Source organism: Urtica dioica, chromosome 12 (genome assembly GCF_054948205.1).
Source record: "Urtica dioica subsp. dioica isolate 48M chromosome 12, U.dioica_male_clone48M_v1_H2, whole genome shotgun sequence".
Taxonomy (NCBI): domain Eukaryota; kingdom Viridiplantae; phylum Streptophyta; class Magnoliopsida; order Rosales; family Urticaceae; genus Urtica; species Urtica dioica.
The window spans coordinates 22,829,939-22,847,468 of NC_142767.1; the positions used below are offsets into that span (position 1 = coordinate 22,829,939).

Here is a 17,530-nt window from a genome sequence, read left to right on the forward strand (position 1 = left end):
GGTGTTGTGATTCCCATGCTAAGAAGAAGGTTTGACCACAAAGTTGTCAAAATCCTAAAAATAGCACAAACACAACACAACCGTGTGCCTATAATAACCCCATTTGAGTTCTTTCATTCTCTCTGCCTTCCAAAATCCTCTCTTATTCACACAAACACATTCCCTCCTCAACAAACCGAGGCTTAACAAAACAAGAAAAAAAAGTGCTTTGTGTTTGTGTTTTGTGAATAAATAATGGGAGGTTGTGCGAGCAAGCCTAAGGAGTTCCTCGCCAAAGTCACTCAATCCTCATCCGTCCCCACCACGGCTGAACCTCCTATTGTTGCTGATCAAGTATTTTTTTCGCACATTTCTCATCTCTCTTTCCCTAACAGAATTCAACGTTTGACGTGTCATTTTCATTTTGTTTGTAGGAGATCAAGAGTGATAGCAATGAAGCGGTTTTGTTGGACGTTTCTGAGCAAAAAAGAGAAGACGAAGACGGCGCCGAGAAGCCAATTGAGCTTGAGGCTGCTAATGTTGAGGTTGTGTCTAAAGAAGTTGCTCAAGAAGTAGTCAAATCCGATGAAAACGAAGAAGAAGTTAAAGCCGATGAGACAAAGCCGGCCGAAGAGACAAAGCCAAAAGAGGACACCAAGCCGACGGAGGATTCAAATAATGTTGTCGTCGACGAACAAGCTTTGGCTCCGGCTCCAACCTCATCGGAGGACAAAGTTGTATCTAATTAAGCCTTGTGTTGTTGCTTGATTTGTTGTTGGAAGTGAGAGGGAAGGGAAAATGAAATGAGGTGATATACGAGGCTACATTGTACTTGCAATTAATTTGTGATTCATTTTTCTTTTTTTGCATACACATGATGTAACTTAGACAAATAAATGTTTTGTTACTTCACAATTGTATTGTCTTTGCACGGATTTGCTTTTCCAACGATCCATCTCTACTCTAATACGGTTGAATTGAAAATATATCAAATCAATGATCACTAAAATAAACCATCTTGCTTGAAGTGACAAAATATTAAAAAAATGACATGTCTCCAACCAAAATTTGAGTTTTTGAGTCCTAAAAATAGGGTCTTTATTTATAGGCCACTCGTTCTCTCTCTTCTAATCTTTCTTCCCTCAAACATGAAAACTACCCGCCATTTTTAACCGTCGAAGAAATGCTATCATCAATCTCAATCTCCATAACCTTCAGTCCCGCCATTATCAGACTCAAGCACCGAGCTTTCTTCACACATTCTTCGTTATCTCCTTCTTCTTCAACGACTCTTCTTCGTCAAGACGACACCAAGAAACCGCATTCGGTCCATCGCGACAGTCTCAGAGTCTTGGAATGGGACAAGCTCTGCGACTCCGTCGCTTCCTTCGCCAGAACTTCGCTTGGACGTGAAGCAACTAGGGTTTGGAGTTGGACCACAATTATTTCCGCTGAAATTCAGAGAATTTCGCGTTTTTTTAATTGGTTTTTTCTCTCTTTTTTTTTTTTTTTTTTCTTCGATAGGAAAAGCTATGGTCTCTGGGCCAGAGCTACGAAGAAAGCTTGAGGCTTTTGGACGAAACCAACGCGGCGATCGAGATCATCAAGCACGGAGGCTGTTCTCTGGATTTCACCGGCGTCGATGTCTCTCTGGTTCGAATTCGCGTTTGTGTTTGTTTGGCGAGAAAATATACTATTTCCTTCCAGGTGTTTGATGAATTGTCTCTGTGAGAGAACAGGTTCGATCCGGTGTGAGACACGCCCGCCGGAGCTTGCCCGTGGAAGGGAACGAAGCGATGGCGATCGTGTCTCTTCTTCAGTACGCCGATGCTTTACAAGTCGGCTTGAAAATGGCTCTCAAAGAAGACTCCGATTGGCATCGGCGTTTCATGCCTCTCACTGAAGTGGTGAGTGAGGATTTAAGAGAACACAAATTTCTCTCATTGGTTAATTAATGTGATTTTTCTGACTTTTATGCGCAGATATTGGGATTTGTTGTTAATAGTTCGTTAGTTAAGTTGATACAGAAAGTAATAGACGAAGATGGCTCTGTTAAAGACTCTGCGGTTTGTCACTCGTGAATCTAGTTTCGATATTATTGTTTATTTCTAATTTTGGATAGTGATATTAGTATACTATGCAACTTTCTCGCCTCGATTTAGAGTCCAAACCTGAAGCGCTCTCGTGAAGAAGTTCGTACACTAGAGAGAAGGGTAATAACCAAGAGCTCAATCGAACATGTCCTTTTTCTTTGTGTCATCGGTTTTCGATGCTGAAAAAACAAAGGCAACGAAAAATACGTCTGATCGATCCTGTTTTGGTTCAGGTATATCAAGTAATTGACAGCCTGGTTAGAAACGAAAAGAGTGAATCATCCTCAATGGTACAAGACCGTCTCTTAATTTGCAATGAAAAGATTGGCCTTTTTTTCTTTCTTTCTAAATCTGTTGTCAATGGTTTAGGAAGTGTGCAACGTCAATGGAAGGTGGTGCGTAAAGTCGAGTTCTTCTGATCGATCTACTAGTTTTAGGGGTCTATTATTATCCAGGTCAGTAAACTTTTCTCTTCAACTTAAAATCCAATCTTGAATTAGGTACTGTGCCTGAGCATGATTAGTAAGAAGAGGTCATTATTGTATCTTCTTCTTGTTAAAAGTATTTTCATTTTTGTTATTTTGAGCTGAGAGATAATCATAACATATTGATGTAGTGGTTCAGGCGGTGGAAGTGTTGTAGAGCCGCTCTCTGTAGTTTCCATAAATGACGATTTGCAACGAGCCAGAGAGTCCGTGGCTAAAGCCGAGGCTGAAGCACTTTCAATGCTTGCCTCAAAGGTCTCTCTATCACGCTTCTCTTTTTCTCTTTTCTTGAAATTATAATCGTCTCACTATTCTATTTCAATTCTGTTGCTTCACTCTCAGATGCAAAACGATCTCGACGACATCGAAATGCTGATGAACAATGTCGTCGAACTGGATGTGGTAAGTGACCCCACCATTCAGGTACTTTTGATATTAAAAAAATATTTTTTTTTCTTGATATTTCTTTCGAGTTTTAGGTAAATTCCCGGGCGACTTTTGGCATCTCATACGGAGGATCATGTCCTTGTATATTTCCACCATCGGGAAATGAGGATTCAAAAGTCCAGAATTCAAAAATAGATAGTAAAAGAGAGTGGTTGGTGTATATGCCGAAAGCTTATCACCCGTTGCTACTTCAACAGCACAGGCAAAAGATAAGGCAGGCAAAGAAGGATAAAAAGAACGCTTCTGTGGTAATGATATGTATATGTAACATACTAATTTGTGCTCTGCGTTGTGTAAATTTATGTATATTTGTTCCTTGTTTTAAGGTTTCTGCTCTCGAACAAGCTCGCCCCGTTCCTGTAGATTTCTTTGTAGAAGACAAAACTCGAGTTTTGGTTATAACTGGGCCGAACACTGGCGGTAAAACTATCTGCTTGAAAACTTTAGGCTTGGCTGCTCTGATGGCAAGATCAGGTGTTTATGTTTCTTTTTCTTTTTTTCTTTCTTTCGAGGTTCTTGATGATAAGATACAATAATATGTGTGTGTGTATCTATACATATTTATTAATTATTTATTTATTTCAGGGCTTCACGTTTTAGCTTCTGAATCAGTACAACTCCCTTGGTTTGATTCTGTGTTTGCGGACATCGGTGACGAACAGTCCTTGACTCAATCTCTGTCAACCTTCTCGGGCCACTTGAAACAAATTAGCGTCAGTAAAATCTTGTTCTCTGATTAACGCCAATAATTTTTTATATTCTCTTTTGGAAACAAGTATATTAATTCAAGTATAATATCCATACAAATTACAATATACATATTGCAGGACATTCAATCACAATCGACCAGTCAGTCATTGGTGCTCTTAGACGAGGTATTGTTGATGAAACGTACCAACTTTTTTTTCTTCTTTTTTTTTTTATGATGAAGAAATTAAAATTTTGTATGTATTGGAATATTTTCATTCGTGCCGTTAAATTTTAAAACAATTTTAGGTTGGGGCTGGTACGAATCCAGTGGAAGGAGCGGCATTAGGAATGTCACTTCTCGAATCTTTTGCCGAGTCCGGATCTCTGTTGACGATAGCCACAACGCACCATGGCGAGCTCAAAACCCTCAAATACAGGTAAAGCCAGAATCTCGACGCAGAACCTGGAAGACTATGATTTTTTACGAGATTTTTCTTTGGCAGTAACGACGTGTTCGAAAATGCGTGCATGGAATTCGATGATGTGAACCTCAAACCCACGTACAAGGTTCTCTGGGGAGTACCAGGTTTTTGGCTCCGATGACACTGAAACTTTGTCGATGCGAAACCGATGTGTGACTTTTTATCAACTGTTTAACCAAAGCGAAATTCTGATTTGCAGGGCGTTCGAACGCGATAAACATTGCTGAAAGGTTAGGACTACCGAGCGCCGTGGTAGAGAAAGCCCGGGAACTATACGGCTCGGCTAGTGCAGAGATTGATGAGGTGTGATAGATTATATGTTCACACTTGCTAAATCGGTTCATTTCTAACATTTTTTTTTAACACAGACCATACTAAATATGGAGAGGTTAAAGCAGAGGCATCGAGAGCTATTAGAAGATTCCCGTCATTACCTTTCGTGAGTCATTAAACACGTTTTAGTCTTAATATTATCAGAAGGGATGAGTGGGTAAAAGTCCGTACGCAAGTCTTAAAAATTAAATAAATGTCTAGTTTCCTTTTCTTTTAAAATTCATATGCAATTTGATTTTTTATTGACTGCGGTTAATTTTTAAAAAAATATACCTTGTATGAGAAGTAGGCCAAAATAATCAGCTTCACGCTGGTACCAATTTTTTTTAAAAAAAATGGTGTTATAGATCACGATTTATGCATTTCTTTAGACTCGATGAGGAGAGTCAATAGACATTTATTTAATTTAGCATACGTCGCGTTCGTCTAAATCTCTTGTTATCATTAATACTGGTTTCGTTTGCCGTCGTAATACATTATTGGATTATCAGGATCTCGAGGAACCTTTACGAGAAGCTTTTGGTGGCCAAAAGGAAGATCGCGGATCACGGCGCCGATCAGAGATTCCGAAAGATGCGCGTAATCTCCGAGGCTGCGTCGATGTCACGCTCTGCGCTCCACAGGAAGGCGAGAGAGCTGCGATCGTCCGCGATTCAGCCCCAACCGCCGCGGATGAGCTCACCTTCTTCCCCGGATAGTAAACGAGCCCTGAAAAAGGCGAATTCTGTGAAACAAGGTTTATCGGGTAAATCTAATGAAGTTGGAGGGAAAGCAAAGGCTCCGAAAGTCGGGGATATGGTGACGATTGTGTCGCTGGGAAAGAAAGGAAAAGTGGTGGGAATGGACATTGACAGACAAGAGATTGTGGTTCAAGCTGGTGTTTTGAGGTTGAAACTTAAACTGTTTGATGTTCACACATAACTCTCTCACTTACATGACATTGATGTCCCATTTTAGATGAGTTTACTTACACCTCCAAAACATTATTAACAACATATGATACATGAAACTTAACCAAGTTATATTTCCCATCGGAGCACCTACTCGAGTGAAAGCCCGAGAGATAAAGGTTGTGTTTTAGAGTCCGGAATTTACAGAGGAAGATTAAAGTTCGACGGAAAGTAAAATCTGATTTAGACTTTAGACTTTAGAGTACCCTGTTTTATAAATTTATTTATTGAGAGCCAAATTTACTTAGCACTTTTGCTGAACGACGAATGAGAGTGAATTGTACAGAATAATTCAATGTAATGTAGGACTTTGTGGCTACATGGTAAGGATTAAAATACCGGATATCCGATATCGAAGTTACCGACTATAATATACCGATTATCTTGATTGATGAGTTGTAAAAATTCCAACACCGATATCGATTTGTACCGTTCAGATTCAGATTTGCAAGTTAAAAATTTGGTCCGCAAACATGAGATTGCTGAGGCTGCCCAAAGACGAGTTCATACAACAATAGTCAGTCAATGTCAAGTATGAAATAGTACAATTCCGAGCCCATTAGGCTGAGCTAACTATTGATTACCGACTTGAATTCTAATACTGTAATCAACTCGTCGGGGTTGTACAAATTATACCACTGTCTACGAAAAAAGCTCAAATTCTTGGGGTTACAAAATCAGCAATTGTCATTTTTGTTTTTTGAATGTATTCATCGAGACTTGAGAGGCAAAAATGAATAGCTCCTATGCATGAGAGTGACGTGTAAAGGAATAATAAATTGCAATGCAAGACTTTCTTGTCACTCTCAGCAGGTAGAAGAACTAGAAGAACACAACATCATTATCATGAAATAAAATCAGATTATATTAAGATATCAATAAATTAATCTATGTGTTTTTAGCTAATGAAACCCCATAGATTGATCACCACAACAAATCTGCCAAAATCAGCCTTTTTTTTATGTTTGGTTCCCAAAATGCGATGTGAATGGGAAACGTATGCCCTATTAATTAGCCTAAGCCTAGTTTACAGTGATATAAAGGAGTCTAAGCCTATTTCTTTCTACCACACGCATGCAATTAAAACGGAATCTCCGTGGTCAATGTCACTCTTTACACACCCCCCAAAAATTTAAAAAGCTGTCCACATTAAGTATTGAGTTTGAGTCTATATTCATTCGATGTTTTCTTGTATATATGAACCCGTCTCCAGGTAACTCAGAATATTTCGTTTCTCTTTATTTCTTCTCATACACTGTACATACACCCAATGCTTACTAGAAGAACTATTGTACTAGAAACAAAGAAATAGAGAATTTAACTATTCAATAGATTGTTAATAATACCATGTTTAAAGTTTAAACAAAAGTTGTTTCAAAATTTAATAGCAATAAAAAAGAACTACATAACTTAATATATGTTGTTAGGAGTCTTAACATATGACTTAATATATGCTTTTAGAATAACATGTGGCTTTATAGCCACCTTTTAAAAAATATATATTATTAACATTATTCAACTTTTTTTTCCTTTTTATCTTACATTAAAAATTAGCCTTCCAATATTAAAATTTCAATGTGTAGTTATATTCCATTGGTCAGAAGTTTTACGCTTATTCTATTCTAGTTTTGAATTTTTCGTTGTGTTTGATACTTTATATATATATATATATATATATATATATATGGAGCCAGTATAGGCCCAGCAGGGGCTTAAGCCACCCCTCAATTTTTTTTTTTTACACTTTTTACCTATTTTAAAAAAAATTACATTTTTTTCCCTTGAAAATTTATACTTTTGGCCTAATTTTTATAAATTTTTTACAATCAAGCTCTCTTGAAATTTTTTTTTCAAATTAGCCCCCTGATGGGCTTTTCTGGCTCCGTCACTGTGTATATATATATATGTATATTTGAGAGCATTATATACATAGTATGTAATGTATACCTTCCAAGAAAACATTAGAGGTCAAGAAAAGATCACATACTTTTATTTATTATTATCAAAACTACATATCATGTAATATAATGTATATAAAGGAGGAGGCAGAGAGAGAGAGAGAGAGAGAGAGAGAGAGAGAGAGAGAGAGAGAGAGAGAGAGAGAGAGACTCAAGATGGTTCAACTTGGATTGAAACTCTTTGAATCTGGTCGACCAATGAGAAGGAAGTTGGTCAGTTCCCACGTTCCACGTCAGCAGGACAAGATTTGGGCTCGTCGGAGATGGCAACGACCCACTGGCACTCAAACGTGACGTCCAAGAAATAGAGCAACAGCACGAGAACGAAGCAAGAGAGGAACATGGGAACAGAGCCGAAGATCCACAAAAAGAGCGGCAAAGAGAAGTAGAAAGCCCTCAGGCCCAGCGACCAGAAGTAGCTCCCTCGGTTGACGCTCCTGGTCACGTAGTCAACGGTCAACCGCGCGTGATCCTCAGACGCCATGCCTGCGAAGATTTTCTTGAACGGGACGTTGATGAGAATGCTGGCGTGGCTGAAGTACCTGATGGACTGGACGTTGAGCAAGAACGCGACCAGAAAGCACGACAGAATGCAAAAGTACTTCACCGACGACCCGGCGAGGCTCTTGTCTCCGCCGCCGAAGTTGAAGAAGCTCTCTCCGGCGGAATCTCTGCCGGCGTTGGCCATCAGGACGGCGATCAGCGAGCTCAGCATTATCGCCGTCGACGCCAACAGAGTCGACGCCATTATGTTGTTCCGAAGCGTCTGTACCGACAAAACCCCGTTCTTTGACGTGTCCTGTATGACGTCATGGGATTCAATTCATTCTTGAAAATAGAGAAAAAAAGAAAAAGAAAAAAGGGAAGAGAGAGAGAATCAGATTATTATTACCTCCATCATGGCTTGGACCCAGTAACGGCGGTTGATGGCGTTGACTCCGATGACGGTCTTGGCGGGGTGTTTGACGACTCTGTAGAAGAGCCACACGTGATACGCCGTCATAACTAACAGACCTAACGGAACCAGAATGAAATCAAGAACCTTTCTCTCCATTGATCTTCTTTGGTTGTATTAATTCCACACACACACACGCACAGAGAGATAAGAGAGAAGAGAAAAGAAAGACGTGTGTGACTTTTGTGAGCCTGTAAATATGCTATCTCTACTTATTATGATTTTATGAGAGAGAGCGAGTTCACAGTTCACACATATTTAGGCCTTCATTTAATTATTAAATTTAAATACATTAACGATAGAGACATATTCATGGGATTCATACGTGTTATTTTTCGCCAAAACACGCACGCACTTCATCTTTTTTTCTTTTCTTTCTATTTGCTTTTTCGATTTCTTTCTATAATATTATATATGCCCAAATAAATTGACTCATAAATTTTAGATTTTCTATTTAGATTTTGCCAGTCATATTAGAAATAGAATCGGAATAAATATAATATCTGCACCACCAACCAACACCCCACATTGGAATATTGTACACTCATATACAACAAATTGGGATATTCTGATATGTTTATTTATTGCTCAGAGAATCCACTTTGAACGTAATCGCCTCATAATAAAGTTTATATTTATATTTATTTATATATTCAATTAATGGCTCAACTCAACAACAGTCCACTTTAGCGATTGACTTGATGTAATATTTTGACGATGTGTTCATTTAGAGTTTGGAATTTAGACTAAATTACCGCCACAGCAAAAGTAGGAATAATAGCCTAGTGCGTGCCATACAGAACTTTCCTTGCGCTTTCCCTCTCGCTTATTATAAATCAATTAAATCTCGTGCGACACATTAACAATCGTTAATTTAACATATATATTATTTATTACCGTTCAGTGGGGCTTCCATTACAGGAATTATTACTGACCTGCCAGTTAGTAATGCATTGTATCTGCACAGTTTGCGCATTTTATATTTTGAAATATGTCATGAATCATCACCATCTCTCTTCATGGAAGATTTGTTTCATAATGAATAATAATATGATAGTCAAGTTATCACTTAAGCAATAAAAGGAAAATTGTATTTCATAATCATTCCTTGAAGATTGCGAGGGGCGTGTGGTTCTGTCCGCTCTAAAATCCCTCTCTAAGTTAAATTTGATTGTTCTAAGCGATTTAGAAAATTGAGATTAGCAAAACGACCAAATAACAAAACAATCTTAGTTGGGCCAAATCGATTTAAATCACTTCCCTTTGACCATCTCTGTACATGGGCCCATGATGTTGCTTTGGGCCCAGCCCAATTCTTCTTGTGGGGCTTTTTTTTTTTTTTTTTTGCTCTTTTCCCTCTCTCTTTTGCATGTATCTTTTATTTCTTCCAGCTCAAAAGCCTTATCTATTCATCTCCTGCAAATCACCCTTAAATGCATTAAAAATCATCGAGACACAAACATGTGTAATTATGAGTGATTGAGATTCGAGACGCAAAATATGGTGGAATAAGTTATTTAAATAATTAAGATATAGACAACTTATCAACTACGCAGCAACACCCACAAGAGTATGTGACATACTATGTAGTTTTCATCAAGGTAAAATGGTTAGTTCATGTGCCAAAATCATAACAAAAAAATATTTGAACAAAATCTTGAGTGTGCGATTTCCAATTATTTTAAACAAAAACTTGATATAACATATTTCATGATAATTTTATACATGAAATTACCATTTTATTACCCCCAATAAACAAGGTTAAACAGATGGAACAATTGATCTTTTGTTTTTAAAAAAAAATTATGAAGGGAATTTAAGAAATTTCCCATATGTACAAAAAATTTGAAGTACATGGACTACTTGTGAAGGCGTAAAAGAAAAATTTAGGGAACACAAAGGGACTAGTAATTCCATGCATGTATTATTTTTTTTTCTTTCTAATTACACCTGCTCGGTGGAAATTAAATTCACGATATGCACTTTGAAGGTAGTGTATCACTACCACTATATTAAAAAAGTGCTAGTAATCACGTGTCTTTTTTAAACAAATGATAGGTCACTACTAGGTGACTCAAATAAAAAATGTGAGTTCCGGTAATGAAAAAACAAAAGTTCATTGAGTTTTTATTTTATTTGATTCTTTATTTTATTTTTAGGTGTTTAACTAAAGTCTATGAGTTTTTGTCTACAAACATATAGTGATGGACCAAGAAAAATACCGAATATTAAGACCATAACTCAATACTTCCGTTTTTTTATCACCCCTCTAATTAAGGTACACCATATTGTGATGCTAATAGAGAAATGACTTTGACAATTCATTTGGCTTTAAGTTAACAACCGCAAATAAAGCTTCGATTGTAGGTGGATTGAACCTATTTAAATCACTACCAAAACAATTTATTGAGATTTTGAACAACCCTCTTAACTCAAACGACAAAAACTACGGATATATATATGCGAGTAGGTAGAGAATTGGTTTTCTCAACTCTCCAGTTTCCGAACATTCTAAAGCTATGGCCAATAACTACATTTGATATCTGTATTTGGAATGTGTTACATAAATCTAAATATGTATGAATAAACAAACATGATAAGAAATGTTAAACCTTTTAGGCAATTCATTTGGCTTTTTTTTATTTTTGTTTAAATAATCTACTTAGTTCTAATATCCAAACTCTTACACGCGAAAGTGGATTTTTAGAAATTATTGTGAAAAGAGCGTGCGTTGTCATTTTATATCGAAATACTCGTGTGTATAGTGAAGTATCAATTTTTCTCTTATTTAATCGTTTTGTATACTATGCCATTCTTATCAGTATACATTATTTTATACATTTATTCTAATTGTATGTATACTGAAAACCCTGTAATATTGTTCTAAATATTTGAAAAGCTATATATTTTCGGATATGTTTTGAAATGTTAATTTTTGAAAGGAATTCTAAAAGGGAAATGTAATTCTCTCTAGATAAGGCCCAAACATGCAGAGTCATGAGCCCAATATTTAGGCCCATAATATAAAGTGTCCGACTGATAAATCTGGTGGGTGTAAACAAACAGCAGAGGTGTTACACGTGGCAAGCGAAGACTGGTAAAGATATAAACAAAAAGTCTCCGAAAAGCGAAAGAGAACCGTTGGATAGGACACGTGATAGAGAATCCTAACTCCGTCTTACTCTCACTCTCCAGCTTTAAATAAACAAACTGTATCCTTATTATTTTTTATTACTATTGTTATCCTCCTTTGAATTAAAAGTTTTTCTTTTCTAGCGAGATAGCCGTTCCACGTTTTATTTTTCTTTTCCACAAAATTCGCAATTATAGCAATTGGGTCGAATAAAAACACCAGCCACTGAAGTGTGTGAGTTTATATAGATTAAAAAAAGTGTTGCAATTGCAAGCAATACAATATTATGAATTAAAAAAAATAATAATAAAGGACTATCCTATTCCAATCTATGGTTAAATAATTCATGAGATAATATAGTACTACACACAGTGGTCCAAACTAATATAAAATATGTTTTAAGAAAAATACAAATAAAAATCATCGCAATTATATCCGAAGTTTTTGCCTTAACGCTGTGCACTTTACACAAAAGTCAAGCCCAAACGGATTATCACTTGAAATATGCTTAAATTTGAAATTGAAAGTACAAGAGTACCCCCTGATTGGTGTCTGAATTTGGGAGTGAAGAAGAGAAAGAAGTGCGTGTCTAAAACAGTAAATTAGTGAGAGACTGGGTCGTCGTCAACACGCATAAAGATCCAAAAAATAAAACCGCTATAAATACTGGACGATCAGACTGCTCTGTTTTCACGTTTTTCTTTGAGTTAGTTGAAATTAGGTTTTGTTGAGAGAGAGAGAGAGAGAGAGAGAGAGTTTGGTGGTGAACGCTCGGAGTTTTCTCGGAGTTTCAGGCTTTCAGATTCGACGCGTAAAGGTATGTTGCTTGACTTACCTTTCTCGTCGATTTTCTGTATTTGATTTTTTTTGGTAGAATTTACTTTTGAGATACTTGTGTTTAGGTGGTTGGTTGATAGTGATATGAATTAATTGAAACCTGCGCTTTGTTAAGTTTAATTTATTAGGTATAATTTGTCCGTTTCACGGTTAAAAATGTAAAGAACACGAACTTTGTGGTTGGAATAATAGCATTAAATTATAATGGAGCTTTGGAATTGCAATATAGTTGCGTCTGTGTTTCAGATCTGATAAAATAGAAGTGATCTGTGAGTGTTTTCTTTCTATTATTGGTGTCTTGATTATATAGTCGTTATGTACTGCGATTCTCTGGATTGATAATGCTATGGATCCAAGTTAATTCCTCGAGGAAAACAAAATTTGGACTGTGAAGACAAGGAATTGTATTCAGACTGCAGAGACAAACTTGCCTAAAATTGCTCTTGCCGAGATAATCGAATGGGTTTTAAGCCTGAAAGGTCTAAACTTTTGATGGATCTGTAATTCTTTTGGGGTTACCGGCTCGAAGAAGCTTGAAATTTCATGGAATTAATTATATAAAAAAAAAAAAAATTTAAAAAGGGAAAATTCTCCGGGGAATTGACATATAGAGCTTGTCGATTTCGCAGTAGCTCTATGGAGGTTTGTGGCGTAACCGGCGTTGTGGCAGCCCCTGCGAATGTGGTTTTCCTGTCGACCATTCTGGGCAGAGACGGGCCCGCCTCGGCCCACAAATGCGACTCCAACTGCGAGAACGAGCACATCTGCGCTAACATGTACCGCTGCAAGCTCACAGGGCTGACCCACATCTGCGACAAGAACTGCGACCAGAGGATCCTCTGCGACAACAACCACAGCTCGCTATGCCGCGCCAGCGGTAAGATTTTCCCTCTCACTCAGATCGAAGAACTCGCCGTCAGAGGCGTTCGCAGGAAGTTCGAAGCCGCCGACAGCTCATCATCGTCCGCCGCCGACAGCTGTTCGTTCAAGCGCAGAAGGAGCGCTCAGTTTCACCCTTCCCCGTTCGAGAGATCCTTCTCCGCCGTCAGCCCGATCTGCAGCCAAATCGGAGACGGAATGGACATTAACTGAGATTAGAGTCACTTACTTTACATCGCAAAGACACTATATTGCTTATCGTCTTGAGTCTTTCCTTTTCAAGTCCTTTTTTTTTCTTTTCTTTCTTTCTGTGAGACATTCTGATGATAGAACTTTATGTGAGAACTTAAAGTGGTGGACCTGATGTGTCCGGCCCGTATGTAGGGACGATCTATATTTCTAGCCTTCTCTAATGCAATTCTAGCTTTTCAAAATCAAATAGATTGATTTGCCGTATTAGTTAGAGCGCGTTCGATTGCTTATGATACTCGTATTCCCTTCTTTCTTATTAGTCCAAAATTTGGGCTATGTTCTCTGCTGGTTTTGTAGTATTGATCTATTAGGATTCTATTGCCTCGCATTTGGTTGGGATTCTTTTGCCTTTGTTACTTTGATTTATGCTTGATGGTCTGCGTTTTCTGTATGATGTATGATTGAATTATTTTCAGGTTTGTTTATGTGGGGCTTTTGAATAATGTATAAGGTTCCGTGCTGTAATTTAAGTTGGGTGGGATTATCTTGATTGGAAGATATTGTAATATTCTTACCAGTGTGACACAGGTTGAAGATGTTTCCAAGACTTGTGCCAATGCTGCTAATTCTATTTCATGTCTTCTGGCCCTGATTTGATCTAGTGTGTGGATTTCTAAATTGATTCCCTTTTTTTCGCAGGAAGCGCTGTTGTGGAGAAACCAAAAAAAGTTTTGTTGTATAAGCTAACTTGATTTCGTTCATGTTTGGATTTGTGATATGATAAGTTTTTTTGAACGTGCAAATATAGTTTATGTCTGGTTTTCTGATATGAGCTCTGTTTCCTGATGTGTATTTGTTGTTTGTTTCTCTTTCAGGCAATGATTCTGTGTTCAGAACCTAGGACGAAGCTTGACATTCTCGGCGCGGAGTGGAGCTCAGTAAATGGTACGCTCTTCTCTGTTACTTTGTTTAGTGTCTCTTTTTTTTTTCCTTCGTCTTTTTTGTAGGAAGAAATGTATGTTTGAATCCAAAATTTGGATTGTAAACAGATGATTGTAGGAAAGGATAAATCCCAGGTCTCATCTCATCATCCATTTAACTATCAAATACAAAACTTGTATTAATTTGGATTTCTGAATATGACTCAAAATTTCACGAAAATGTTCTGCAAACTCTCACTGTTTTTTTTTTTTAACATTCTTTCAGCGTGTAGGCCTAAGAGAAATGTGTTGGTGGCAAAGATGACCAATGATCTGAATGTTCTCGACTGATGTGCTAAAGAAACCAAGTTACGAGTGCCAGGGCGTTGCTGTTAGTCAAACCAAGTCTCGAGCAAAATGACTGAAGGAGATTAGAAGTCGCGAATGGGCACAAAGCTTGATGTTCAAATTTTGTAATTTTCAGATGTTCACATAGTTTCTCTTGTGAGATATGTATACCTTTTTTTTACCTTCTTCAAAACTTGGTTGTATTTTGACATCGTCTTGGATAATTGAACTGTTTATATGATGAAAAAGTAGTAGTTGCTTCTCTGAAAGGCACAGATTAGGAATTTTGATGTAGTCAGTGTTCAACTTTTATGCCCTTTCTTTCAGTGGCCAGTATTATTCCGAGAATGGGAATTTTAAGGCTGCAAAGAAGCTAAAATGATTCTATCTTGGGAGAGAGGAAGAAATATGGGAGATATATTTTTTTTGCTGGGAAATGTGGGAGATATTTGGCGTTCATTATATTCCCTTAAACTGCAAAAGAAAGGAATCTCAGAATAATAAATGATAGGATGCCAAACCCAAAAAGGTCGTCCTTCGGCTGATAAATAACTTGCATATTTCTCGAAAGCAATCTATTCAAAGGTTCTTACTTAATTTTTTTTTTCTTTTTATATATAAAGAAAAAGGAGCCCTAAATAGCTAAAGATCACACGCCAAAAAAAAAAAAAGAGCTGAATCCCGACCAATGCCTGTATGAAAGAAAAGCTCAAGTATTTCACTCAGCCACTTTTCACTGTAAAAAAAACAAAGCACAGCCATAAATGCCCTTTCCCACAAAACACCTTTCCACTCTTCTCCGCCGGAGTTTCTCCTCCGCCGCCGTGGCTTCAGCCCCAACTCTCCGCTGCACCAACAAAATCCATCGCCAATACAAGCTCTTCGTCGTCCACGAGTCTCAGAAGGCTCTCACTGAGTATCTCCACGCCACGCAAGGCCTTCCCTTCTTCTTCGCCGATCAAATCGCCAAGAACTCTCTCTTCTGTCTCTCCAAACTCGTCCGAAACCTCCGATTCTCCGTCCCGGGCTTTCCCGCCACAATCAGGAATGCCCTCAGGTACCAAGTCATCAACGAGTTTGAGTTTTTCTTTGAAAGCATAGGCATAGAGCACCGAGATATTCCCCGCTACTTGCCTCGCGACAGGTTCTTCCTGTCCGAGAATGGCGGGGCGGTTCTCGAAGCAGCGGTGACGCTTTTTCAGTTCGGGTTTCCTTGGAACACTCTCGGGAAGTTGTACTCCCAGAAAGTTTCGATCTTTCGCAGACCCAGAAGAGAATTGATGGCTAGGCTTGATGGGATCAGAGACTATTGTTGTTTCCACAATTTGCATATTGCTGGTGTGTGCTTAGCTTTTCCTGAGCTGTTGGTCGGGGAAGAAGGTGAACTGAGTCGCGATTTCGCGGCATTGTTCCAGGATCTGAAGAGGGTTTTTGAGGAATTCGATGATGGAGGTTGTGTGGATGATTGGTACGAGGTTTGTTGTAAGATTCGGTTTCTTTACGAGTTGGGTTGCGAGAGAGGAACTGTGTGGGAGAAACGAATTCTCTTTGAGTTCCCAAAGCAGGCTTTAGAGGATAAAGCAGACTACTTTTGCAAGTTTGGTGCTCCGAAAGACAAGGTGGGCTATTTGCTCCTCCGGAATCCAGAGCTGTTGGGTCTCGACCTCGAAACGCCAGCGATATCGGTGTCGGGATTGTTGGAACACTTTGGAATGGACGCAAAAGAATCGCAGTATTTGAGTGCGAAGTACCCTCATGTTTTCGGAAGAAATAAAATGGGTAATTTGCCCGGTATAGCGATGGCTTTGGATCTACACGAGTGGTTCTTCGATAAGATCGAGCGTTTGGGTGGCCAGATATTTGCAACCTATGCCATTGATCACTCGGATGATAACAAGTTTCATGATGCTTTGAAGAAGCTCGAGTCCAAAAGATCTCGAAGTAATATAAGGACCAAACTGGATTTCTTGACGGGGCTCGGATTCGGAGAGAATGCATCGACTCTTTATGTATTGTGTGGCTTGCACGCAATTAATAGCGGATTACAAGAACGGTTCGAGTATCTTCTCAGCCTCGGTATCAGATACTCCGAGATTTGTTCGATGATGAAAATGGCACCGTGCATCTTTTGCGTCAACTCGGAGCTCGTGGACAAGAAAGTCGAGTACTTGTGCAACGAAATGGGGTCTTCCATAAAGTACCTTGATTGTTTCCCAAGGTTTTTACTGTTTGACTTGGAGAACCGGATTAAGCCCAGGCACAGAATTTTTGCGTGGCTAAGACAGACGGGTTTGTGCACCAAGAACTATTCAATTAAAAGCATAATTGATACTAGTGAAAAAAGGTTCATAGCACGCATTTTTAGCATTCACCGAGCTGCTCCGAAACTGTATTTAGAATGTTATCTGAGAAAGAGCTAATAGTTTACTTTCTTTGGTATATGTGTGTTTATTGTTTATCAACTTGGTGCATTTAGTTTATCACTCTACTTGTTTGTAGTTGTACTTGTATGTACCAGCCAACATGTTCATAATTCTATGAGCTTAGAGACATACTATTCTACAGCTTCAATCTTTGCCAAGCATTTGAAAAAGGAGATAGTTTTCATTTCATGTTTTGTCGTTACATCCAATGTTCAGTTAGTAGACATTCAAACTTTCATCGCTAACCTTTTGTTGAATTAAGCCAAAATCTAGCGATAAGTATGAATAACAAAAAAAAAAAAATACTTCAAGGACTGATGTGCCATAACTAGAATAATTGAGGACCACCGGTAAATAAATTAAAAAAAAAAGCTAAATATATCATTTTTTCCATTTCGCTCTAAAAAAAAACATAAGAGCATCTTT

At 38.1% G+C, this 17,530-nt stretch overlaps 3 protein-coding genes and 1 pseudogene across 5 annotated transcripts; 3 read left to right on the top strand and 1 right to left on the bottom strand.

Annotated features, from left to right (window-relative positions):
• Positions 1–1,086: 1,086 nt before the first annotated feature.
• Positions 1,087–5,540, top strand: LOC149380521 (DNA mismatch repair protein MutS, type 2). 2 transcript variants are annotated; one of them, XM_089604248.1, is made up of 18 exons: positions 1,088–1,402; positions 1,504–1,632; positions 1,719–1,886; positions 1,962–2,045; positions 2,142–2,192; positions 2,306–2,362; positions 2,442–2,527; positions 2,689–2,812; positions 2,900–2,959; positions 3,037–3,252; positions 3,331–3,478; positions 3,590–3,717; positions 3,832–3,879; positions 4,001–4,131; positions 4,198–4,280; positions 4,376–4,479; positions 4,545–4,615; positions 5,001–5,540. In XM_089604248.1, exons 1-18 carry the CDS (start codon positions 1,163–1,165, stop codon positions 5,428–5,430), a joined length of 2,358 nt encoding a protein of 785 aa, XP_089460374.1. In that variant the 5' UTR covers positions 1,088–1,162; the 3' UTR covers positions 5,431–5,540. The 2 variants fall into 2 exon arrangements, with proteins under 2 accessions (XP_089460373.1, XP_089460374.1); XM_089604247.1 differs by having other exon boundaries at positions 1,087–1,402; positions 3,037–3,478.
• A 1,981-nt stretch (positions 5,541–7,521) lies between these two features.
• On the bottom strand, positions 7,522–8,533 carry LOC149380522 (TRP-like ion channel protein (Protein of unknown function, DUF599)). Its single transcript, XM_089603592.1, has 2 exons — positions 8,310–8,533; positions 7,522–8,216 (listed from the first exon to the last, which is right to left on the bottom strand). The coding sequence occupies exons 1-2, from the start codon at positions 8,469–8,471 to the stop codon at positions 7,632–7,634; spliced, it is 747 nt and encodes a 248-aa protein (XP_089459718.1). The 5' UTR covers positions 8,472–8,533; the 3' UTR covers positions 7,522–7,631.
• Positions 8,534–12,178: 3,645 nt separating this feature from the next.
• Positions 12,179–13,654, top strand: LOC149380523 (cyclic AMP-responsive element-binding protein). The gene is made up of 2 exons (XM_089603118.1): positions 12,179–12,322; positions 12,972–13,654. The coding sequence occupies exon 2, from the start codon at positions 12,979–12,981 to the stop codon at positions 13,432–13,434; it is 456 nt and encodes a 151-aa protein (XP_089459244.1). The 5' UTR covers positions 12,179–12,322; positions 12,972–12,978; the 3' UTR covers positions 13,435–13,654.
• Positions 13,655–13,934: 280 nt separating this feature from the next.
• On the top strand, positions 13,935–17,274 carry LOC149380524 (transcription termination factor MTEF18, mitochondrial pseudogene; annotated as a pseudogene). The gene is made up of 2 exons (XR_016294159.1): positions 13,935–14,358; positions 14,620–17,274. The product of XR_016294159.1 is annotated as a transcription termination factor MTEF18, mitochondrial pseudogene (transcript).
• Positions 17,275–17,530: the final 256 nt, after the last annotated feature.